The sequence below is a fragment of the Canis lupus genome, chromosome 13, assembly GCF_048164855.1.
Source record: "Canis lupus baileyi chromosome 13, mCanLup2.hap1, whole genome shotgun sequence".
NCBI classification, from domain to species: Eukaryota; Metazoa; Chordata; class Mammalia; order Carnivora; family Canidae; genus Canis; species Canis lupus.
In genome coordinates, this window is record NC_132850.1 from 4,539,689 (window position 1) to 4,564,576 (window position 24,888).

Genomic DNA, 24,888 nt, shown 5'->3' on the forward strand with positions numbered 1-24,888 from the left:
CTGAGGGCTCTTACTCTTCCCTAAGCTGAGATAGGGCTGGGGTGTGGGACGGGGGGAGAAGAGGCCTGCGGGCAGCTCAACAGTGGGGCTACCTCAGTCACCTCCTTGGGACTGAAGGCCTTGTTCCAGCAAGGACTCTGGTTGCGTGGAACAGAGACCCGCTCGAGCTAATTCAAAGAAGGGGGTGGGCAGATTACAAGGGACCCTGAAGAGGAAAAAATCAAGAATGACTGAGCCTCGAAAGAACTGGAAATGGCAGCGGGGCCTCTCCCTTCTTCACTCTGGGCCTCTCTCTTCCCTTTGGCAATATTTGCATCTGGCATTTGTTCTTTCCTCAGTTTCTCTTCAGACTTCCTTGATTTCCCTTCAAAAAGTGGCTGCGTCCCCAACTCTTATCAAGACTTTCCAACAGCTGACAACTCCCGTCTGCATCAATTAGTTCAGTTCTCAAGTGCGCGAATCTGATTGGTTGAGCTTGGCTTATGGGGGGGCCCTTGGTCCATTCATCCATCAATGACCTGATGCTGATATGTGGGCCTGTGGGCAGAGCTAATTTAGGGCAGACAACATTGGACTTAGTTTCTCCCCCTGTCCAGTGGAAGGCGTCATTGAGCCCAAACGAGTGGACGGCAGGGAGTGGGGAGAAAAGCCAAGAGCCAGGATTACAATTAGGCCATATGATGTCTGTTGTGCAAATTAGGAAAAGTCACCCTTCTGAGTGTAAACAGCCTTGTAAGTATGCAGCTGGGCCAGTGGATAGCACCTTTGGCCTAATGAGAAAAGTATACCCCTTCTTCTGAATAAATACAGCCTGCCGTGGTGCACAGGTTGGCAAGTGGAACAGATCTTGGATTTCAGTCCCACCCGCCTTGCTGGTCAAGGGGGTTGTGTAGTGCGTGACCTGGTCCACCATCCACAAGGAGACCAGCCCAGGCCCTGTGACCTCCCGGAATGGCATTAGTGTTGACGTGTTTTTCTTAGAATGCCACCCCCCACCTGCCGTGGCCAGCGAGGCACTGTTTGTTGCAGGGAGTTGGGGGCAGTGGCAGCTGGAGGTGACTGCTTCCTCCTGAAACACTCAATTGCATTAACAAGGATTTTCTCAAGGACGCTTGGAGGGGGCCAGTTTCCTTGGCAGGAAGCAATTAGGACAGAGGAAGGAGGCTGACCTGGCCTCAGGGCAGCCATAAACCTCAGGAGGTGACTCTGGAGCCCAAGAACTTAGGGCTGCTGTTCCCAGCCAAAGCCTCACTGAGGGGGGGGGGAGTCTTGCTCCCTGCCTACCTTGGGGAGCACAGGTCCTGGGTTACCATCTCCTGAAAACTACCCTCCTGGCCTTCATCACCTCTAACTCAGGTTGGTCTACCTCCTGCTTCCAGGCTTGCCCTGGGTGCCATCCGGCTGTCCCTAAGGAGCCAGAGTGATGTTCCCAAAGTGCAAGTCTGACCATGTCAACTCTCCAGAATCTCCACCCCGTTCCCTCCATGTGATGAGCTCCTTAAAAGTCCTTCAAGGTCCTTCATGATCTGCCTGACACCGGCTGACCTCTGCAGCCTGTTCTCCCTCCCCACCACCATCCTTCACCCTACATCTGAGCCACCCTGTGTTGCCCTCCATTTCCCTAAGGCATCTCTCACGCTTCCGTGCTTATCCACAAGTCATTGCCTCTCCCTGGGCCACCCATTCCCTGTCTCAATGATGTCCTTCTCTGCGAAACCCTCCCAAGCCTCAAACAGTTGACCCTTCATGTGGACAAAGTCCATCATAGCTACCAAACAGCTTTCCATGTGATTCCCTGTCAGCTCTGCCAAGCACATGTTTAAAGTCTTTTTTTTTTTTTTTTTAAGACACGGAAATGAAGGCTCAGGGAATGGCAAGTCTTCAACTTGAACTCGACTCTTCTCACATCAAGGCTATTGCTTATTGTGTTTTCTGTGTGGGGAGAGGGGGTCTGGAGAAGGGTAAAGAGAGGCTTCATGGAACAAGTGGCTTCTGCTAAAGACCAGCCAACAGGACCAGGCTTGCTGGGTCAGACAGCCCCGGATAAGCAGTTCAGGGGCTGGGATCCTGGAGTCATGTGCGGAGGGCTGTGTTCCCAGCTCATCCACCTGCAGAGGAGCTGAATGAACCCTGAGGGGAAGTGTTGGCGGAAGTGCAGCATGCAGAGAGCCAGGGAACCCCTGCACCAAGCCAGTGGTCAGGGTGTGACAGAGAAGACAGAGACAGTGGCCAGAAGCCTAAGAGGGTGGAAAGGACAGTCTAGGATGGAGTTCTGACCCTTCCAAACAGGGATCTAGGGAAAGTTCTTAAAGGAACTGAACCCAGAGTCAGACAGGATCCTTAGACAGAGGCCTACTCATGTCAGTGTGAGTAAGAGGACTAGATTAATCGAGACTTGTTTGGTTTCAAAGGAACAAAACCCAATTCAAATAAGCTCAAGCAAAAAGGGAGGCTTATTGGCTCCCATAATTGGGAATTTGGGTACTGCTGGATCCAGAGGCTCAGTGTTACATCCTCTCCCCCTCTCTGCTTCTGCTTCTCTGTCTTGGTGACCTCACTGTCTGTTCCAGAGGGCTTCTCCCATGTTCTTTCACCTGCTACAAGGAAAGATGGGTTTCCAGCTCACGTTGCCCCAAATTAATAACCCTGGAGCAGAAAGAGCCAAATCTCCCCGCAACCCTATATAGCAGTGCAGGAGAGTGGCTCAGCTGGGGTCCCAGGCTCATTCCTGGTTCAACTGCTGTTCAGGTCTAGTTCACGGGCCCACTCCTGCGACCAGAGAGGTAGGGATATAGGGCCTGTTACTACAATTGACCCTTGAACAATGCGGGGTTTAGAGGCACTGAGCACCCCTCTACTACCACGCATTCAAAAATACACGTATAACTTTTGACTCCCCCAAAACTTAATTACTAATTGCCTACTGTTGACTGGAAGCCTTACTGGTAAGATAGTCTGGTTAACACATATTTTGTATATGTATTATACACTATTCTTACACTGAAGTAAGCTAGAGAAAAGAAAATGTTTTAAGAAAATCATAAAGAAAAAAGTCATAAAGAAGAGAAAATACATTTACAGTACTGTACATATATCTATTGAAAAAATCTGCATTTAAGTGGGCTCATGAGCTTCAAACCCATGCTTCACAAGAGTCAACTGTAGAAGAAGAGGGTGGGACAGGTTGCCAGTCAGACAAAACCAACAGCCACCAGCTTTTGGGGGAGCAGTTGTTAAAGTGACATGGAGAATCTCATGGGGCTTTAGACACCGACAGCCTCACCTGGGGCTTGGGAAGCTGTCTGAACCGGAGGCGGCCCCCTGTCAAGGCAGCACGGTCTCTCTTGCAGGGCGTCTCTGCTGCCCTCTGCACATCTTTTCCCATCTTTTTCTGCTGATCAGCTCATTCTGCTCACAGAGTGTCTCCCCAATCTTAGCCATATGGTGCCCATCGCTGCAGCCTGCGAAGGCTCATCCAGGTCTGTGTGACCAACTCACATCGCCAAGGGGCAGGCACACTAGAGAGAGTTGGGGGCCATCCATGGAAACAATCTATCGAATCTGGAGAAGGACAAGTCTAAACACACTTACCCCAATCCTAAAAGTTTTTATTGTTTCCCCCTTCCTCCCACACGAGGTTTGGTTGGTTTCCCCCACCCCAGGACATGGTGGAGGCTGGGCCTATGCCTCCATTCTGTACCCCCTTCCAGCCACATGCCCTCCAGTATGTTCTGCTGCTCCCGTACACCTGTGCCGACCTCGAGGCTCCCGCAGAGATGCCCCTTCTGCTTCCTGATCTATGCCTCGGTGGCATTAGTGGCTGCACCCCGGGCTCCGCACCAGGAGGGCACAGGGATGGTGGTCCAACAGGCTTTGCTTCCCAAGCCCCTTTCCTACCCTCCCTCTCTAAGCCGCTTCAGCTTCAGAACCGCCCGAGCTCTGCAGGTGGAACCTGTGAGCGCGAGCCCCCTACTGGCCGTCAAGGGGCCAGCAAGAACGTGGGTTCAGAGTCCCCGGGTGTCTCCCCGGTAAGGGTCCCCCGCCAGGCCGAGGGGCCCCGGTGTCGCCACTGACTTCAAACGTCCTTCCGCCTTGGTGGGGAGTAGCTGCCAGCTGGGCCCGCTGTGGTGCGGCGGGCTGGGCGCCGGGTCCTGCTCGAGGACGGAGCTGTCCACCCGCCACCCTCTCCCTCCGCAGGATGGACTAGGGTCGGCCATCGGATTCCCAGGGACTTAGCTTTGGGCGGGTGGGGGGAGGCTAAGGTTTCCATTTTCCCCTTGGAGGATCACCATCCTGGGAAGAAAAGTTGTCAGGCCTCTCCTCTGTCGGTGCCCCTGATCCCCGAAATCCCGAATCCGCCGCAGCCCACAAGCCTGCTCCGGGGCCCCTCCTCCTGGGAGCCCGACACGCCAAAGCCTCCCTAGTGCCCGCCCCCCGCCCCGCATTCACTTGGGGACTCAGCTGCCCCGCAGGGCACATCCAGCGGCAGCAGCACGCCCGCAGCGGGGAGGGCGAGTTTGGCGAGCCCCGGCCCCCGCCCCCCCGCGGCCCGCGCGCGCACCCTCCCCGCCGCGGCCCGCCCCCTTCCCACGCCCGGGACGCGCCTCCTGCAGCAGCGCAGCCCCGCCAGCGCCGCGTCCCCGCCGCCGCTCCCGCCCGCCCGGTGGCCTCCGGAGCATGGAACCCGGGGAGCCCCGGGCGCCCCGCGAGCCCGGCCGGGGGGCAGAGACCGCGGCGGCCCCGGGCTGGGAGGAGAGCAAGACTTTCTACGACAACCTCGCGCCCAAGAAGAAACCCAAATCGGTAACAGCAGGGCCTGGGGACGGAGGAGGGCAGGGGAGGGGGCTCCGCGGGAGGGGCGGCAGTCCCCGGAGGGGCCCGAGGCAGCGCCCGGGGGGGACGCGGCTCCTCCGCCCCAGAATGTGCCGGGCCTTTGGCGCCGGCTCGCGTTTATTTTGGGAGCTGCGCGCCGGTGTCTTCTTGTCCCCGGGGCTCGGGTTCCCCGCCAGGGCCCCCTCCCCCACGCCGTCCTCGGCCCGGCTCCTGCGCGAGCGGGCGGCCGGGGCGCGCCCACTGCACTTGGCGGCGGAGCGGGTGCGCGGCCCGGGCTCGGGTAACCGACTCTGGAAACCCGGCCCCTCGCGGGGCGCTCAGGTGCCCCCACTGGGCTTCGGGCTCCGGACCCGGCGCCTGCGTTCGGGCTTCTGGCTCAAGGCCCTGCGCTCCGGCTCCGGCTGCTGCGCCGCCTGCGTCCTCAGGGAAGGAGCGGCGCTGGGCTCTGCGCCACAGCCCGGGCCTCCGCGCCCATCGCAGGGCGCATCAGCGCCCCCGGGCCCCCCGGCCGTCTCAGCCCTGGGAGACCCACACAGAGGCGAGAGCTCCTCTTGCCATCGGTCAGATCCCTGATGTCCCGGCTGTCCCTGGGCCTTGCGCATTCCGAGCTCTCCGAGCTTGGGAAGGGGACTGAGCAGGAGGTTGGCCCAGAGGCATCCTCTAGACGGTTCCCGCCTGACCTTAAAGCATCCTGCTGCTTCCCTCCAAGGGCCCTTCCCCAGGAAGGGGGCAACAGTCACTCCACAGTCATTCCCTGCAGCATCTCTAGGCTCTGCTCAGCAGTGGGAACTGGGAGATGAATTTGGTTGAGTCCCTGCCTCAGGAGCTCACGGGGGCTGGGGGAGACCGGGACATGGTGAGCGCTCAAAGCAAACACCCTACATGCAGCGGAGGGAGCAAACAAGAGTGAGTGACTGCCACTGAGGAAGGCTCTGCAGACCTAGCCTTTGAGCTCCTAGCCTTTGAGCTCACCGTGAAGCCTGGGTATGCAGCATTTCCCAGGCAGACAGGGAAACAAGCCCCTAAAGCCTTGGGGCTGACTTTGAACCTGAGTAGGAGAATGCAGGATCTTTGGAAGACACATGGGAGGGATGCCAGAGATCCCACACAAGGCCTTGAATGCCATACTAAGGAGCCTAGGTGTTCAATGAGGTTAGGGGTTTTAAAACGAGTTTCCACTAGGGCCCCATGTTTCTGGAGGTCTGAACACTTATGGATCCAATTTATTTTCCTTTTTCTTTAAACTACCCCCTAAACAATTAAAAACGTGTAATAAAACTCAATTCACTCTAATGCATTAGATGGACATCTTAGCACCTTCGATTGATTACACCAGTATACTAATTTATACTGCAGGTTGATTAGGTGTTTTTGTTGTTTTTAGTAAACTTCAGATTAAAGCTTTTCCTATAAACTGTTTACTAGAAGTTTATCTTGAGATTGCTGGCAATTATTGTTGCTGAGTACCTTGAGGCCCGTAGTTTAAAACAAAGCAAAAATTTTTTTACCACTTGCAACCACTTATTGGTGTGACTCAGGACTTTCTCAATACTGTGTGCACACACCAACCAACACCGGAACAGATTGACTAGACAATGAAGTTTAAGTCTGCACGGGCAGCCTAACCCCCAAGTTTCAAATTTATTACTTATACAACCGTGCTGTTTCCATTGGTTGACAAAATAAACATAAGTAAATAACAAATAAGTAAATAAAATTTTTTGTATGAATGTATGAATGAACTAGTAACATACATTTATGCTAAGAAACTATAGCAATATCTAATTTACATATTGGGGTTCTCCCAGGAGTCCATTGAAAGAAAAAGTCAACCTGCTTTTTAAAAAGGAAGAAAACCATTAGTCCCATTTCATTCGAGCAAGATCGCTCTGGGGCCCCGTAAGGGAGGGATGGGAGAGTGAGTCTGGCAGCAGGCAGACCAATGAGGAGGCTGGTCTCTGCCTGAGGAGGAAGTTTGACTAGTGTCCTGGCCGTGGCCCAGGAGATGGACCCTGGGGCTGGGGTGGTGAGTGGAGCTCACCAATGCATCTCCATCCCAAGTAGGGTGGAACCAGGGAGCTCAGGCCTAGTTGTCAGCCATGACCCCTGAGGCCTCATGGTCCTCCCAGCCCCCACCCCTTCCTGCGGTAACCCCTCCTCCCATAGGCTATTTTGGGGCCTTAGACCTCTTGGGCCCCATTAGAGCTTATTCTCATTCCCAGGAGCCTGAGTGGAATATTTCAGCCCTGAAGGCCTGTAGGAGCCTCTCACCTCAAGGGGTCAGACATCTCCTCCGTTCAGACCTATCTTGTCCCTCTCTCCTCCAGCAGCTCTTCTCCCATAAGACTTTTTAGAAATAACAGCTTTTGGCTGCCTTCCTCTCTTGGACCTGACAGGAGGAGAATCATGTTGGCCTACATGAGAGCTGGCTCTCCTCCATTACCGCCCCCCCCCCACCGGACCCCCAGCCCTGGGGAAAGGCGGAGAATTGCCAGGACCCTAGCTCCCTGGAGCCCACTGTTCCCAGGCTGAGTCCCTGCTCTAGGAGAAGGGTCCCCCGACCCAATTCCCACTCTGGAATCCAGATTCTTTCTGTGTTCTGGAGAAGGTGTTTCTCGGTGAATGCCTGACAACCCAATGAGGGGGTGGTCTCCCTCTGCGTGTAGGTCTAGGGGCATCTCCAAGGGGTCCAGGGGCATCTCCAAGGGCTTGGCTTTCCCCCATCTCTGGCCAGCCCTTTACCTGTCCCTTCAGCTCTTCCCTGGAGCCTGGAAAGGCCGCTCTTTCTGTATCTGTCACAGCAGTTCATGCCTTCTGGACCCTACTTGTCCAGGGTCACAGCAGGCAGAGCTGAAAGAAGGGTCCTGCCCTGGGGGCCTCCACTCTGAGGAGAGAGCCCTGCCCTTAGAGACCTCAGACTGAAGGCATGGTGTTCCCTCACCATTTCTCCCAACTCTGGAGGGGGAGGGGTGCATGGGGCCAGGGTCCCAAGAAGTGTCTGAAATGGAAGAAGGGGTTGGAGTCATCTGGGAGCTATCAAGGAGGGGCCTAAGCGGGGTGGGGTGCTGCTGTGTGGACAGAGGCCAGAGATTTGGGATCTTAACCTAACTGGATCGGCCTTGACTTTGCTGTGTGATGTAGAGCCAATACTCTGTCCCTCTCTGAGCTTACGTCCCCATTTGTAAAAGAGGGAAATGGAGACTCCTGGGGCCAAGGCAACTGGGATATTTTTCTTGGGATGGCCAGCAGTGGGATGGGATGGGGTCTAGGTAGGTCAGCCAGAGGGGAACCAGAACACAGCAGCCTGGCAGGGACTGTGGTTCAGCAAGTGAGGAGTGAGACCTTGGCTGGCTGCCTGGGCTGGAGCAGCTGGCTTGGGCACCTGCCTGAAGGGGCTGGGAGGGCAGCTGGCTTTCTGTCCTTGAGGGGTGATGGGCCTGTCCCTGGGGCAGTAAGCCCAGCGGGTGGAAGGCCAGCAGGCTTCCTGTGTTTATGAGAAGGGTCTCCCCACTCCCCCGACCCCACCCTTACCATCCCTGGCCAGCCCTCTGTCGCCCCTTTTCTTTTATTTTCCCTTCTTTCCTTGAAAGCTCACAGTTGCTGAGGGGTTGGGAGGTACCCAGCCTGTGATCCCACAAACTGGGGTGGTTGGCAACTGGGAGAGTACTTGGGTTGAGCCCAGAGCAGAGGCACCTGTCCTTCCACTGCCCTTCTCTGACTCTGCTGGCCAAATACACCCTCTTGATCGGAGTAAAAGTCATATGTAAACTGAGGCTTACCACATCTGCTTGGGGAACTCTCTGGTCTTCCATTTACTACTTTGAGGTCTAAAGCTTCATTAGCCACTAGCCACTCATAGCTACTTAAATCTAAATGGATTAAAATGAAATACAATTAAAATTCCAGTTCCTCAGACTCACTAGTCACATTTCAAGTGACTGAACGTGTCTATTATCACAGAAAGTTCTGGATAATGCTCTTCTAAAAGAGGGCACAAATCTCGGTCTTAGAGATAGATCACAAGCTCCATGGGGACGAGGATCATGCCTATATTGTTTCCTGCCATGTCCCTGGCACAGTGCCTGTCACATGGTAATCACTCAGTGTTGTCAACTGATTGGGTCCCGGCTTGATTCCAGAGAGAAGCAGTGGGGTGGAGTATGTGGCCAGCAGCGCTGTCAGGAGCAGGCCAGCATCGGAGGTCCAACTTGAGCCTCTGTTTCCTCACCTGCAATGTGGGAATCGCCGTTCCAGGGATGCACAAGTCACAGAGGTGTATTGGGACCCTGGGTGCCTGTGTACCCACAGGCAAGCCCCACGTTCTGATCCTCCCCAGGGATTATAAAGGGTCCAGCTGCTGTGGTGGCATATGGCCTCTCCCTATTCCACTGCAGGTGCTGAAGGAGTTCTGAGGCCCTCCTGGGCCCTGGGGAAGGCCTCCTAGCACCTGCCCACTCATCTGGGCTCGCATATACCCACTCCCTCTGCCCTGTGCTCTGCTCACCTTTGTGAATGCACCAGGGCATGCTCACCTCCTTAGGCCTTCCTGCACCTGACTCCTCCTTCCCAGCTCCATGAAAATGCCCCCCACAACCTACTGTGAACCCCTGTCATCAAGACTCTTCTTTCACCTGTGTCCTAAGTACTGATTCCGGCCCCTTTTGTGTGTGTTTTCACTGCCCCTTCTTCCCCATCAGCTTGTGACTCTGAGGGCAGGTGCCAAGTCACTTAACCAGGACCACTCCCAGGCAGAGTCCAGGGACCTGGCACAGAGAACCAGTAAATGTTCGTAAACTTTGCATCAACCAAAGAAGTGTTCCAGGAGCACCTACTATATGTCAAGCAAGCTAAACAGATTAGGGGACCGCCCTGAGGCTTCCAGTTCATGTTTGCTTTGTCATGGCAAGTACTGTTTTTCTTTGAACTAGATTACTTAGAGTTCGGAGGCATTACAAATTTACTGAGCACCTACTGTGTGCTCGGCACAGCTTTAAGAACTGTCGATACAATAAATGAACAAGACAGTCCCGGTTCATGCTTCCTCCGAGCTTAAGCATGGTTCCTGCTTCCTACCCAGAACTCTGTCTGGAAATAGTTAAATAAGCAATCAGGCCTGTGCTAAACTTTTTTTTTTAAGATTTTATTTATTTATTTATTCATTTATGAGAGATACAGAGAGGGAGAGAGAGACAGAGACACAGGCAGAGGGAGAAGCAGACTCCATGCAGGGAGCCTGATGTGGGATTTGATCCTGGGACTCAAGGATCACGCCCTGGGCCAAAGGCAGGCACCAAACCTCTGAGCCACCCAGGGATCCCAAGGCCTGTGCTAAACTTAACTAAAACGGGAAATGTATGGGAGAGGTAGCAAGCCCATGACTAGGAGCGAGGGAGGACTTCCTGTAGGTGACGTGTAGTTTGAGATCTGTAGGTGGGGGTAGCTGGATGAGGAGCTAGATGAAGAGCTAAGGGAAGAGGGCACATGGAGTGCAAAGGCTCAGGGACAGACAGGAAGGTATGGTCCCACATGAGAAGGGTCAGATTGAGCAAAGTGGGGTAACAGGAAGGTGACTGCGCAGAGAGGTAGGGCATCAGTCTCGAAGGGCTTCTTACCCCATATGCAGGCCCGTGGAACAGAGTTTGTGAGGATTGAGTACCAATGAAAGGGGGTCATCAGATTTGAACTTGAGAAACATCCCCTGACAACAATATGGATGACCTGGGGCGGGAGATGGTGACAGACTGGACCTTGACAGAGAAACCACAAAGAGGTGGATGGATTCTATAGTGTTGACAGGTTTTTGTGACGGATGGATGGAAGGGTGGATGGATGGATGGATGGATGGATGGATGGATTGGTGTAGGGAGGGAAGTTGAGGAGGGGGAAGGAGTTGAGGTGGACTTCTGGGCTCTAACCTCAGGGTTGAGTCCATGGAGATGAGGAAGGGGGTGGAGGACCAGGTTTGGAGGTGCAGGGGGTGGTGGGACCTCAGCCTCGAGCATGTTGAGTCTGAGTGTCTGTTAGTCAACTGGGGCAGTTAGATATAGGAGTCTGGATCTTAGAAGAAAGATCTGGGCTGGAAATAAAACTTCCTTACATAAATGCCATGTTTCTGGGCACCATGTCTTCCTAAGGGGCATGTAGCTCTCATTTTATAATGGAAACCATCTGGAGACCATCTGGAGCATCAGTCATACTCTGGCTACACACCCTGTGTTCATTTTTCCACTGTCCAGATGGCCAACTAGATTGCAAACTCCCTGAAGGCACGTCTTCCCACCAGATCGTGCTCCTTGGCAAGGAGCCACCATCTCCCTGAGCTCCTGGTGGGGTCCTGCCTGGAGGGGCTTCTGATCCAGGGCCACCTCTGCCCAAGGCTGAGCCATCTGAGGGCAGGGGCTGGGCCTGGGTCCTCTCCCTGTCCCCAGCACCCAGACAGGCTGGCACCAGAGACCTGCATCGGGGAGGGTGAGTAACAGCCTTCCTCTGGCACCTCCACAGCCCAAGCCCCAGAATGCTGTCACCATTGCTGTGTCCTCCCGAGCCTTGTTCCGCATGGATGAGGAGCAGCGCATCTACACGGAGCAGGGCGTGGAAGAGTATGTGCGCTACCAGCTGGAACACGAGAACGAGCCCTTCAGCCCCGGGCCAGCCTTCCCCTTTGTGAAGGTGGGTGCCCTAGGGTGCCTTCGTCGGGGGAGCAAGAGCATTCCTGGGGGTCTGAGTAAGGAAAGGGGCAGATGCACGGGCTTGGCGTGGGGACAGAGCCACTGTGGGAAGAAGCCTCCCTGTCCTCTGCGCCAGTGCAGCCCCGCTCCAGGCAACTAGCTCGGTGAGTGGAGCTGGTGGATGGGGCCCCCACTCACCCTTCAGTGAGGCGCCCCTGTGCAGCAGTCAACCAGCACGACGGCTGACGTTAGGTCCACGCATCTTGCCCCTGGCCAACCCCTGACCATCCCTCTCTGCCCCCGTTAGACTCCAGCTCACTCCTCCTCCACGCTGGTTACCAACTCCAGACATCAGGTCCTGGGGGCCTGAGTAGAGGTGGGGGTCCTCTCTCCCATCCAGGCTCTGGAGGCTGTGAACAGAAGGCTGCGGGAGCTGTACCCCGAGAGTGAGGACATCTTCGACATCGTCCTCGTCACCAACAACCACGCTCAAGTGGGTGTCCGTCTCATCAACAGTATCAACCACTACGGTGAGCATCAGGGGCCTGGCCCTGGGACGCCCCTATGAGACACCTGGGGATGGGGCCACACGTCTGCAGGGGGGTAGGCAATGCCAACTAGAGCCTGCAGCCCAGAGGTACGCTGGTAAACTGGGTTTTTTTAAGAAAACCAAACCAAAACAAAACCAGAAAAAACAACCCTGATCGGAGTATGGCCATCTTAGGGTGTAAATACCTGGCCGTGGCTGATTTCAAGTTATCAACAGTTGAGCAATCTTGCTTGGAAAAAAATCCCTGAATGTTTAGCATCTGACTCTTACAAGCCGGTACAAGTTGGCTCCAGTATGCTGCCCAGGCCCCACTGCCTATGTATTGGGCAGGGCACTTGTTGCCTTTGTACCTCAGTTTCCCCATCTGCAGTGAGGCTCACAGGCCTCACAAGGCTGCTAGGAGAAGCGGGTGGAGTTGTCAGAATGAAGGGACTTTGTATCTTCGTCCAAACTCTTGACTGAAAGCAATAGACCCTCCAGAGCTAGCTTATGCTGACAAGAATATGGTAATTTCGGGATCCTTGGGTGGCGCAGCGGTTTGGCGCCTGCCTTTGGCCCAGGGCGCGGTCCTGGAGACCTGGGATCGAATCCCACGTCGGGCTCCCGGTGCATGGAGCCTGCTTCTCCCTCTGCCTGTGTCTCTGCCTCTCTCTCTCTCACTGTGTGCCTATCATAAATAAATAAAAGTTTAAAAAAAAAAAAAGAATATGGTAATTTCTTATTTTTTAAAATATTTTATTTATTTTTTCATGAGAATACACAGAGATATGAGAGAGAGAGAGAGGTACAGGGAGAAGCAGGCTCCACGCAGGAAGCCCCACATGGGACTCCATCCCGGGTCCCCAGGATCATGCCCTGGGCTGAAGGCAGCGCTAAACCACTGAGCCACCTGGGCTGCCCAATTTCTTATTTTAGGTTAAAAAAGTGTCTCCTAGAACCACAGGGCAGGAAGTACAATTGGGCCCACCACAGCCTGAATCCAAGTACTGGGGACCTCTCCTGGGCTTTTTCTCTTGGGCCACGTGAGCCCTTATTTCGGCTCCTCTCAGCACGTCTGTTTCCATCCGCCCCATCCACATGTCTCTCCCCAGACTAGGTTTCTCTGCTTTTCCTGAACGTGGCCAAAATTTGTAAGTTACAAACCCTTGTTTTAAGCAACCAACGGAGTTCAGTGGCATTTTTTCATCCTAATTTCAGATTGCTGGGAGCAGAGATGATATTCGAAATATTTAACTCCTTTAGGATGTAGGTAGGGAGAAATCAAGAGACACCACCCACAGGACTGGAGCAGGGCCCTCCAGGGCCCCTGGTGCACCAGGGATTACCCCTTGCATGTGGATTGTCCCACTGGTGGGGCAGGGGGAGCGATGGAGTAACTGGGGGGTCAGAGCAGCAGCCACTGAGCAACCAGCAAAGCTTTTCCAACCTGTGCACGCAGGGCTTCCAGGTGACCATCAGCCGAGGCCTGGAGACGATCTGATTGGCCCAGCTTGGGTCACGTGTCTGCCTCTCTCTAATCAGCTATGTATGGTCGGAGGGTCAGATCTTGGCTGGAGACCCCCCTTTTATAGTACCGTGATTACCTGACAAGAGCTATTCCAGGCAGTCAGTCCTGCTTGATCATCCATATTTCGTGGGTGAAGGATGGAGGGGCTCAGAGAGGGGAAGGGGGGCCTAAAATCACTCGGAGAATCCCTCTGCTGCCCCGTCACCACTCAGAACCCAGAGGGCTCCCGCTGGACATGGAGGGACCACTCTGAGGCCCTGAGGGTTGCCTCGGTGTCACCTGGGTGCTCTCTACCTCCTCCCCAGACCTGTTCATCGAGCGGTTCTGCATGACAGGTGGGAATAGCCCCATCTGCTACCTCAAGGCCTATCACACCAACCTCTACTTGTCAGCTGATGCAGAAAAAGTGCGGGAAGCTATCGATGAAGGTGAGTCATCCTGGGGAAAGAGAATCTGGGGAGTCCGACGAAGGGGTTCCCGAGGCGGGGGGCCTGGTCCTAAATCTCTGAGCAGGTGCTCAGGGCAACTGTGGTCATCGGAGAGGGAGTGCCTTCCTTAATTCCTACGGCCTGTCCTGTGAGCTCTGAGAATAAGGCCCACCTACTCCACCCACTGGCCTTCTAGTCCACTCTCCCACCTCCGACCCTACCGTGTGAAGGATGCTTTTTACTCATTGGCATTGCACAGCCTTCTCTTTCTGTAGAAACCCTCCTCACAGCCCAGAAAGCTACTCCCTTCTAAGAATCCTCCAGGTTCTGAGGCCTGTGTGACCATAAGCAGCCTCTGCCTGTCTGGGCTGGTGGGGAGGAAGGTGGGTGTCTAGCTCATCCTGAGCATTGGGGTCTGGGAAATGGCTAGCATTCCAGCAGCTGGTGGCCCAGTGCTGAGGTCGGGTTAGGAGACCCAGCCGCAGGTACTGACCAAGAGAATTTCCCTCCAAGTGTCTCTTTCAAGGGGCGGCTTGGGGAGGTATCCACAGTGTTGGTGCTCCTGACGGGGTATGTATCTGTCTTGCTCATGGAAGAAAAGAGGCCCACAGGGGAGGAAGGGCTGCCCCACTGCATGTGTGCCTTTGTATGTCTGAAATCTGAGCTCAGGCCAGCGAGCAGGGAGGGTCAGGAGGGAGGTCTTGCCCAGAGCTGGGTGGTCCTGGTTCACCTCAGCCCCAGTGTTACAGGCGCTGAGAAGGTGCCTGGCCTGCTGCCCAGGGCCCGGCCCTACTTAGAGCAGCTTCAGGCTGCTGAGACTGCCTGGCACTGCTCTCTCTCCTCCCAGAGTTCCGCTCTAGTCCAGCCCTTGTGAGCCTAGAGTCCCAAGAGCAGGGCAGAAGCAGGTTTGGAGCGATGACCACTAGAGAAGAGAGCCCCAGGCCTCCAGCCTCCTCGGGCTGGCTCTGCTGTCCAGTGCAGCTCCAGTCTGGGGCATCCTGACTCCTGGAGAAGCCCAGGATTGCAGAGTCTGGGTACATAGTCAGATGGCACTGGTACTGCCCTTGATGGTCATCCTCAAGGTTGCCCCAAGGAACCCTGAGTGGGGCATGCGTGGTGTCATTGTGGCAGTAAAGCAGGGGTGCCTTCAGCCTGGGATCTCAGCTCCAGACACACTTAATCTTACCTTGGTTCAGAGAAGGTGATGGACTTGCCGGAATCAACAGTAGAGAGTAACTGAGGCCAAGCCAGGATTGGGGCTACTTCCCAGCTGCCCCCCATAGGTCCACATCACGTGCCTATGAGGATCTCCTAGAAGGATAGCAGTGGCCTGGGGGACCCTTCCTCCCAGTCAGGACTGACATTCAGCTGGTCCACACCAGGATGACCTTGCTAGATATCAAAGAATTGAAATTCCTCCATACTGTTTGATAAACAGCTGCTTTCCTGAGTCCTCTGAGGGACCCCTGTTTCCTGGGGGCTCTCCTAGAGCTTCCTGCAAAGCCACAACAAAAGGGGGACCCTGACATGGGCCAGGACCCTCAGAGCCCTACTCAGAGCAAAGCCACCGTCCATCTGACTGACCAGTTTTTCAATATTCTGAATATGAGCCCTCATGAGCCTCTCGCTGAGTCCTGGGTGAGGCCCGTAGGGCTAGGACAGCTTGAGGTAGCCTCCTATTGGCCCCAGGCAGCTGAGACAGGTGTCGGGGGGGGGACCCCTATTGCCAGGATGAAGGCAGACAACACTTGCCTCTCTCTGCCCAGGGATCGCCGCTGCCACCATCTTCAGCCCCAGCAGGGACGTGGCTGTGTCCCAGAGCCAGCTGCGCGTGGCCTTCGACGGGGATGCTGTGCTCTTCTCCGATGAGTCGGAGCGCATCGTCAAAGCCCACGGGCTGGACAGATTCTTTGAGCATGAGAAGGCCCACGAGAATAAACCTTTGGCTCAGGTACTCCACACACTCCCCAGGACCCCTGAGAGAGGCGAGGCGGGTCCCCAGAACTTGCCCTAGGCTGGAACTTCAAGCCGAGAACCAAACCCCAAGCTCAGCCCAGAATCCAGCCCCTCACCAGGGGTCAGCTCTCACCTGACCCCCCGCCTCCCTCAAAGAGCTTCTTTTCCTTCACTGAACTGCATCCCCTTACTATCTCCCACCTTTGAAGTGCCCCCCCCTCTCTAGGCTCCCCGGGCCTCCCTGAAGCTTCCCTCCCCTCTCCGAAGGCCTCACCCTGTCTCCAAAGCTGCCACCTTCTCTCTGGACTGCTCATCCCCTCTCTGAGACTCCCCCAGCCCTTTGAGTCATCTCCCAGGTCCTCAAGAACCCCCTCGTTTCCCTCCCCGGAGGAAAGGAAAAGCCTGGCAGCTCCTTAGGGAGCAGGGAGCCCCAGCTGGGGGTGGGGTCTGGAGCAACCCACCTGCTTTGGGCCACCCCTTCATCCATCCCTTGGCTGGGAGGCTCGGGGACCCTCACACTGCTTGGGGTCTCCCTGAGAGTAGAATATGCCCTGGGCCTGGAGAAAAAAAACCAGTTGGGATTGGAGGTGTTGGGATTTGCAGGCCTCCTGGGAGCTCCTATTTGTGCTTCTCACAAAAATCTGGGTGCTCAATTCTCTTTCTCCAAGAGCTCAGCGGGCTCCAGCTGTGGCTCCTGGATATATTCATCTGATATCAGAGGGTTCCTGTGGAGTCCCTCTGAAATCCCTAGGAGTGCAGGGCAGGACAGTTTGATCACTAAGTGGTCAGTAGAGGCCCAGGAGACCACTCCGTGCTCCGGGTCACCCCCCACTAATGAGGGGTCTCTAAGATTAGAAGCCCTGATTTCCAGCTACTGATGCAGTTTGCTTCTTTATTCATGCATCCCCATTAAGCTTTGTCGTTCCAGGCATGGTAGAGAGTAGATCTTTCCCCTGACCCTAGAGAACTGGAACATGACACCCCGAGCCACCCATGTCCAGTGGGCAGGGTCGATATCTGGCAGGTGCATGTTGGTCTGTCTGTCCCAGTTGTTTGCAGCTGGCGTCCATTGTGATTGGAGGGTTGCCCATTCCACAGGTACCAAATATTTTTAATATCCTCCCTGCTGAAGAACACAGAAGGCCACAATCACACAGCCTCACAACAGACACCTGTGTACCTGGTGGGCACATGGATGGACATACGTGGTAACCGCTGCCCTGCTACGGTTACTCTGACCCAGGCATCCCCACTCACCGCAGTAGGGACACCCAGACCGACATAGGTACCTACAGTCCCATTGATACACACAGTGGCCCTAGCAGGTGTAACAGACCTGGGAGATTTAGGGCTCTCGAGAGCTTTCCCACCCCAAACAGCAAGACACTAGGGCTTTTGGAAGGAGCCCATCTGGAGAGGGGGGTAAATGTTTGGGAGACAGAGGAACTCATGGTGTTCTCTTGCCTTCTCACAGGGCCCCTTGAAGGGCTTTCTGGAGGCACTGGGTAGGCTGCAGAAGAAGTTTTACTCCAAGGGCCTGCGGCTGGAGTGTCCAATCCGCACCTACTTGGTGACAGCGCGCAGCGCAGCCAGTTCTGGGGCCCGAGCTCTCAAGACGCTGCGCAGCTGGGGGCTGGAGACGGATGAGGCTTTATTCCTGGCAGGAGCACCCAAGGGCCCCCTCCTGGAGAAGATCCGCCCACACATCTTCTTTGATGACCAGATGTTCCATGTGGCCGGGGCTCAGGAGATGGGCACTGTGGCCGCCCATGTGCCTTATGGTGTGGCACAGACACCCAAGCAGACGGCGGCTATGAAGCAGGCCGCATCTGCACCGTAGCTGAGCCACCAGCTTCACTGGCCCACGTTGCTCCAGCTCCCTGTCGTACTTCACATGTCATCCCCTGGACCCTTCTAGCTCCTCACCACTCTGTCCCTCTCCACGTCTGCCCTCATCCCCATGAGTGAGGTACTTGCAGGGACTTAGGCAGACTGAGCCCGCATCCTCACCAGCCCTCCTTGTGGGCAACACTGTGCCATGATCCCACCTAGGAGAGTAAGACTGCAGAGTAGCCGGGTTGCAGGGAGCAGTTGACGAAGGAGGGTGGCAGTGTCGGAGGAGCCGTGGTGTCTCACAAGGGGCTGGGGATGAAAACTAGCTCCGTGTGGTGCAAAGAACATGGCTTCGAGAGAGAAGCCTGGCTCCAAGCCCTGTCCTGACATTAGCCCATGACTTTGGGTAAGTCCCTCCCTTTCAGGGGCCTCAATTCCCGGATCTTGGGGGTGGTTTTCAAACTCGCCACCGAAGCAGCTTGGTTTTAATAGGATTGCCCTGTGCCGCGCTGCTGCTGGACCATATGGTACCTCAGTGCAGTTAGAGAGGTATGCTGTCCCGAGAATGAATTTCAAAAAGTCAGCCCGGTCCTGGGCCTGCTCAGCAGCACAGAGCCTGGATGTCAGCCCATTGCTCGGGATCCCCCAGCTCCTCAGCTCAGAGGCCTGTGTCAAATTGGCAAATCGTCCACAGCAACCCTACCTCTAATTCTGCATGTTTGGAAAGCACTGGACAAGATGACCTATCTGCTTCCTGTGGTCCCCTACCCGGAGTCACCCATCGGGTCAGCAGCAGCCAGGGGCCGGGCTCCTGGAAGGAGAGAGAAGTGAATTTAACCTGCTGCAAACTCTGCTTCCGCCAGCAGGGGACACTGCAGGCTCTTCCCCAGGAGGCGCTTTCACCACAGGGGCCTCCATGCTTCTTTGCTTTTGCTTTTAGCCCAATTTCAGTAGTTCCTGCCTGCCAACCCCCTCACTCCAGGCTTCAGCCGAGCAGCTTTGCCAGTGGGGAAGAGGGGAGTGTTGGGCTTCACTATGGTGGGCCCAAATGCAGGGGAAGAAGCTCAGTGGGTGCAGTGGGAGGTTGTCCGGCCTGTCCTGCCTGCACCCGAGGGAAGGCCTGCCCAGGGTGACGGGGGAAGGTCTGGTCGGAGGCAGTGAACAGTTGGACGGGAAGGAGTGCAAAGGTGCACTGGCAAGATTCTCCAGCTCTGGGACTGTGAGTGGAAGTACTGAGCTCCCTGTCACCGGGTTGCTGTGCAGGGGGCTCCAGGATGAGGTCACCTCCCCCTGCAGCGCACCAGCGAAGCCTCCCCCTTGCAGGAGCTTCTGCAGCCCCGTTGTCACTGCTTCTAGGGGAGAACTCTCTTTGATGAATCAGCTTCCTCTTTTGCTAACAAGCCAGGCTCTCTCTATAAAGGAGGGTGGGAACACTGATGGCTGGTCCCTCAGGAAGACCCAGAAAGGGGAGCCGCCGTCTGTGTGGGCCACAGATTGCCCAGGCCCCGGGGAGTCCCGCTGTGAGCAAGCACCTTGTAAGGAAAGCCCAAGGTACTGTCATAGGGAGCAGGAGCCTGGAGGTGTGTGCAGGAGAGCTGGACTGCTGGTGAGGGCGGAAGAAGGGGGTGAAGGGCCACCTGGGGTCTGACTTTTGTCATTTTGAGGACTCAGCACAGGGTCTGACTAAGTACATGGTCTGGACAGTGTGGGGCAAGATAGTAGTTGCAGAAAGATAATCCAGGGTGGAGGAAAAAGTGAGGAGACAGAGGTGGCTCTCAAAATGAGCAATAGTTTAGGCTGGAAGAGGAGAGCTGGGCCGGGTTTTCACTCTCTGTGTGGGACACTGGGCCTGGGAGGAAGGTCAAGCCCGTACTGAGTGTCTGGGGCAGACCCCACCACTGACTGCCTTATCATGGGGGGGGAGGGGGGCACGTGATGAAGATGTCTTCGTACGGGTCTTTCCACCCACAGCCGGGATCCTTCTGGCCAACAGAGGAGGCCTCAGGGCAGGGGGCCTGGTTTTGAGTTCCTTCCTCTGTTCGGTACCCGGCCAGAGATACTGGGAGACCCAAGAACAGCCTCTACCAAAGAAAGTGAGAGAGTCATCTTTGATCTTGGCTAAACCCCAGAAGGCCCTCTGTCCTTCCCCAGTCTCAGAATCACCCCATTGGACGAGCCTCTAGGGCTCACAGAGCCAGCCACAGCCACCAGCAGCCTGCACGCTGGCACAGCCGAGGTTCATGGTATGAGGCTGCATGGCCAGAATGGACATGTGCGTTGGGCACCAGATGGTGCCTAATTAAGATAAACCCCAGGGATTCTGAAACCAGGAGGTCCTGCCTCCAGGACCTAGTGATAAAACAGCCCTGATTCTTCTGGGTCTCTCAGGAGGCAGAAAAATATGATGCTGGAAGCAGAGAGATAAGGTGCAGTAAAAGCCGTGCCTTTCACTGGAGCCGCGAGTAATAGACGTAGACAGCCCTGGGCGTGAGGGGCACTAGGGTCTGGCTCTATTATCGAGACTGTAAATGAGCATCTCAGGCCTGGAAAAAAGCTTTCAGTGGCTGAAGTAAATGGCCAGGATCCCGGGGGCAGGCGAGGCAGCGCCAGACGCACGTTCTGATTCTATCCAGGGGCAAGGAGGAGCCCCGGGTGAGGAGCACTGCTTCTGGATCACTGGGCAGATTGGAAGGCCAGGTGAGCATCACGGACCGCACTGGACTGCAGGGCTGGGCCAGAGGAGCTGCAGCTCCCGAAATGCTGGGCCCCTGGAGCCCAAAGCACAACTCCCTGACAAGTCCTGCAGGGCACTTCCCAGGAAATGCTTGCCGACCAAGTCCCCGACCCAATGGAAACTGCCAGTTGGCGGAAAAACAAGCCCTGCCACTCTGCCCTGAGCCTGCTAAGACCATTGCAGAACCACTCTCTCCTCGTCCCCATCAGAATGGTGGGGATGGAGCAAGAGATGCCAGGAGAAATCAAAACCAGTGAGAAGCTCAAATCCCAGATGGATCCAGCATCATAATGATATTCAACTGGTGTAACTGGTGTGCGCCAGTGCACCCAGCTGGTGATTAAAACATTGAAATACCTCTGTAACAGCTGGTAAACAGCACTGCCCTGAGCCCCTGAGTGCCCCTTCGTGGCCTCAACCTCCCTGGCCCCTCCACTGTGACAATTCCGTCTTCCCACAATTCAGCCAAAGGGGCATCCTGGAGGCTGCACCAGCACGTTGGCCATCGCCCACTCTGGTTGCTCGTTTAGAGAGAGCAACTTGCCCAAAGTCATGCAGCTAGCGAGTGGCAGCGCTGGCACTGAAGTTCCCGTTGGGACCCAGGCTCTTAGCCATTCTCCGGACAGCCTGGACAGCAGAGAGGAGATGGCAAGAGAACCTTTGTGACGAATGAGCTTGCTCAACGGTGGACATGTTGACGTCCTTCACGTCAAAATGCTATAAAACACGTGAGCGGGTGCGGTTTTGTTGTAGTGTCTTACATAGCTAAGAAGAAGTGAGAGCCAAACATTGCAGAGCTCCTGAGGCACCACCCAAGTTCTCCGGAACCCCATTTGAAGACCCTTGTATGGGGCTGATGCAGGGTTTTGCAGTTTATGGGCCAAATCTAGTCCACCACCCGTTTTTGTAGAGACACTTTTGTCGGAACACAGCTATGCCCGTTGGTTTGCATATGTCTGTGGCTGCTTTTGCACCCAGCAGCAGGTTGAGTTGTTTCAACGGAGACCAAGGAGCTGAAAATATTAATCTGACCCTGGGCAGAGGCAAATATCCCCGGGTCTACCCACCGGGGGGGAAAGACCAGCTCATATCCACCTAAGCACTGGAGGCAGAGTCTGGTTTCACTGCCAAGGGAGCGGCCTGCTCTGGCTTCTGCGGCCATCTGTGGGCATCTTTAGGGCTGCAGAAAATTGCAGGCGCTAGCTACGTGCCTTGATGTCACACACGACAGATCCTTGGCATCTGAGGAGTTTAGATTTCAAGTTTTAGCTATTTCCACATGCCCCGCGGCCTGTTGTAATTTGAAATGCTGTTGACTCTTAAAGTTGAGTTGAGTGTGCCCTCCTAAGCGGATGGGTGAGGGGCAGGGAGCAGGACCCCTGGCTAGGCCTGAGCCCAGCTGGCTGTTCGGCACCTGCTCAGCGTGGCTTTGTTGTTCTTGACTCCTCATTGCCCTCATGGGGCCTCTTGGGAAGTGACAAGTGCTGGTAGATGGATGGGCTTTGGCTAAATCTTAGTTTTGGGTAAAATGGAGTGCCCAGTATTGACTTCAGCATTCTGATCTAACAACAAGTCATCCATATGCTCTCTGTGGAAGGAAGAACCAGTTCTTCATGAAGACAGCTCCAGCGAGGGCTTCAGCTGGCCCAGAAATTACCGAGCGAGCAAGAGAGAAAACTCCAGTGAAAGTCAGAACGGCCATTTTCTGGTCCTAGACGGGTGTGAGCAGCACATGTACCCTCATGGTGAAATTGTGGATTAGGAGAAATCTAGGACCCTGCAGATCTAGTTTACCAAGGTTCCAGGATCCACTGCGAGAAAGGCAAAGTGAAGACATGGTCCTACCTATAGACAGCACTTCCACCAGGATACTCTTGTCCCATGAGCCCAGACTGGGCCTCAGAATTCTTCTCAACCCAGCCTTCCGGGCAGCCCCTACCAGCGAGTTGGAGTTGGAAGATGAAACCCTGTTTTGACATCCCTATTGGTGTTGGGTACTGCTTTCCAGAGGGCAGGCCAGGCCCTGATTGTTCATTCTCTAAATTCAAGATGGGGGGGGCGCATCTCACTCTACTCCGACAGGACACAGAGAGGAGGGAGGATGGCAGCTTCCCCGAACTAGAGGCGCCTGGGAACTGGTGTTCTCTGGGTTTCACCGTTGCAAGGCCTTTAAAGCCTGAAAATCGCTCGCATCGGTAGGTGGCGCTGGAGGCCAGGACGCTGCCGCTGGCCCAAGTCCGGGGACTTGGTTCCTTTTCTGTCCCATGGAGCTCTGTGCTGTGCTGGGCCCCCGCAGGTAGCTCAGCCTAAAAGCGCCAGAGGGGCCCCGAAAACCTCCGGTGAGAAAAGCTGACTGCTCTCACCCGCAACCACTGTGATTGTGTGTGTGGACACCTTCATATGAGTGTGCACAATGGGATATAGCTGCATGTATGCATGTTTACATGGGGGGGGGGTAATGGGTCAGATATCTCTGCTGACAACGTGTGTGTGTGTGTGTGTGTGTGTGTGTGTGTCTGTGTGTGTGTACAGATGGTTATATCTGTTAACCTGGGGATCCTGGGCCCCCCTACTTATTCTGGCCAGCCCTGTTTCCTGGGACTGCTTCTGGCCATTCCCGTCATCTCAAGGGCATTTGCACATGTGCAGCATGGGGGCCGCTGAAGCCAAGCTCCTTATCTTTCTTTTCAGTGTCTGACTTTGGCCAACAAGGTCTTGGCTCCTAACCCTCTGCCTCCCAGCCCTACCTCCCGCAGCTTGGAAAGGAAGTGGCACATCTGTGCTAGGATACCCCATTTGGTTGCACCTGCCTCATCATCTCCACTTGTTTCTTTGCTCTCGCTGTTAGTCCCAGGGCCAACATGTGCAGTTGGGCAGATTTTATGCTGCACAGATCCAGATGGAGTCGTTCACACTGTGACTTGAGTGGAGCTTTCTAAACACCCGCAAAACCTGCCAACCTCACCCGGCTGCCCTGGCCATGTCGCGGTCATGGCGAGAAAAGCTGCCTTCTTTCCGGCCCTCCTTGGCCCAGCCCAGCCTCAGCTGGGATTCCTTCCTCTGCTTGGGTGTTCTAGTCTGGCCCAGAAGTGACTCACCCTTGACCTCGATCTCCTCGATGCCTGTGGAATTGAGTCTGTGCAAGTGGAGGATGGCTGGCAACTTTTCAGTGACTGGCCTTTGCAGAGTTAGAGGTCTCTGTAAGACACGTGGGAGTTCTACAGGCGAGGGTTATGCCTCCCACACCCCTGGCCTTGGGTGAATATGCCTTCCTGGGTCCACTGCTAAGATGGGTCTGCCATGGATATGAGGGTAAAGGGCTCAAGACTAAGGCCTGAAGGCTTGGAGCTGCCACCAAGCAGAAAGTCACGAGGTCACTGCAGACTGGATGCCTGGCCCTGGTCACAGACCCTGATGCCTCCCTGAACCAGGCAGGAGCCGTAAGTGAGCAGAGAGATGAGGCCGGGTCTTCAGGGTAATGGAGCACAACACATGCTGTTGTCTGACTCGGTGGCTGCCATGTGGGAATGTGTGGTGGCCTTGCCAGATATTCCACCCCATTTTTCAAGGGAAGCTAAAAATCTGGACTTTCAAATTTGGCAACTATTTTGAATTCGGAGAGCATCGTGCAGGCCAAACAAAACACATCTTGCAGGCCAAAGCCAGTGCTGGAGTCTCCCGTCTGCACCCTCTGGCCCGGGCCCAGTGAATTGAGTCATTCAGAACCCACCAGCTGAGTGTGCAAGGATGTGATCCTTAGGCTCACGGGGCCTGGGGTCTGTGAGAGGCTTCAGAGATAACCTGGTTTGTCCTTGGGTATTTTAAACTGTGTCCATACAAAGTTCTTGATTAGCACACGTATCTTTAGCTTCTGGTTTCTACTTAAAAGCATCTCAGTCCCGTCTCGTACAGAACAAGATTTAAAGTGAAGCCTTACCCGTCGTGTGCTTGTATTTACCTGTCAGAAGCCCTATTTATATCTTTATAGGTCTATTTATATCTTTTGCAAACATAGGCTGCCCTGGTCTTCCTTACAACCTAACCTCCTCGAGTTGCTTTTTATGGTAAATCTCCTAAGTGCCTCCTTAAATGGTTGGAGCATGTGCTTCTTCATCTACGTGAGTTCCCTCGTCTGAGGAGGGGTAAGAGAGCCCCTACCTTCTCAGCTCTGCCCCCCCCTTGGTCTGCGATCTGCCCTCCCCACGGCCCAGCTGCGTCTGGCTCATGGCATTTACCCCATCATGTGACGAAGGGTGCTGTGTGCTCGTCCGCCTGGGTGCCTCTCATCCCTCATGCTTGTTCTGTAACTGAATTTCACCATTTCTGGGCTTCTGCCTCTTGAAAGCCATTCAGAGAAATAGAAGATGTTTAAAAATAAA

The 24,888-nt window shown here is 55.0% G+C and overlaps 1 protein-coding gene across 1 annotated transcript; it reads left to right on the plus strand.

Moving 5' to 3' along the window:
• The first annotated feature begins 4,631 nt into the window (after window positions 1–4,631).
• On the plus strand, window positions 4,632–24,888 carry NT5C1A (5'-nucleotidase, cytosolic IA). Its single transcript, XM_072771808.1, has 6 exons — window positions 4,632–4,803; window positions 11,335–11,502; window positions 11,902–12,031; window positions 13,864–13,986; window positions 15,753–15,937; window positions 17,417–24,888. Exons 1-6 carry the CDS (start codon window positions 4,678–4,680, stop codon window positions 17,780–17,782), a joined length of 1,098 nt encoding a protein of 365 aa, XP_072627909.1. The 5' UTR covers window positions 4,632–4,677; the 3' UTR covers window positions 17,783–24,888.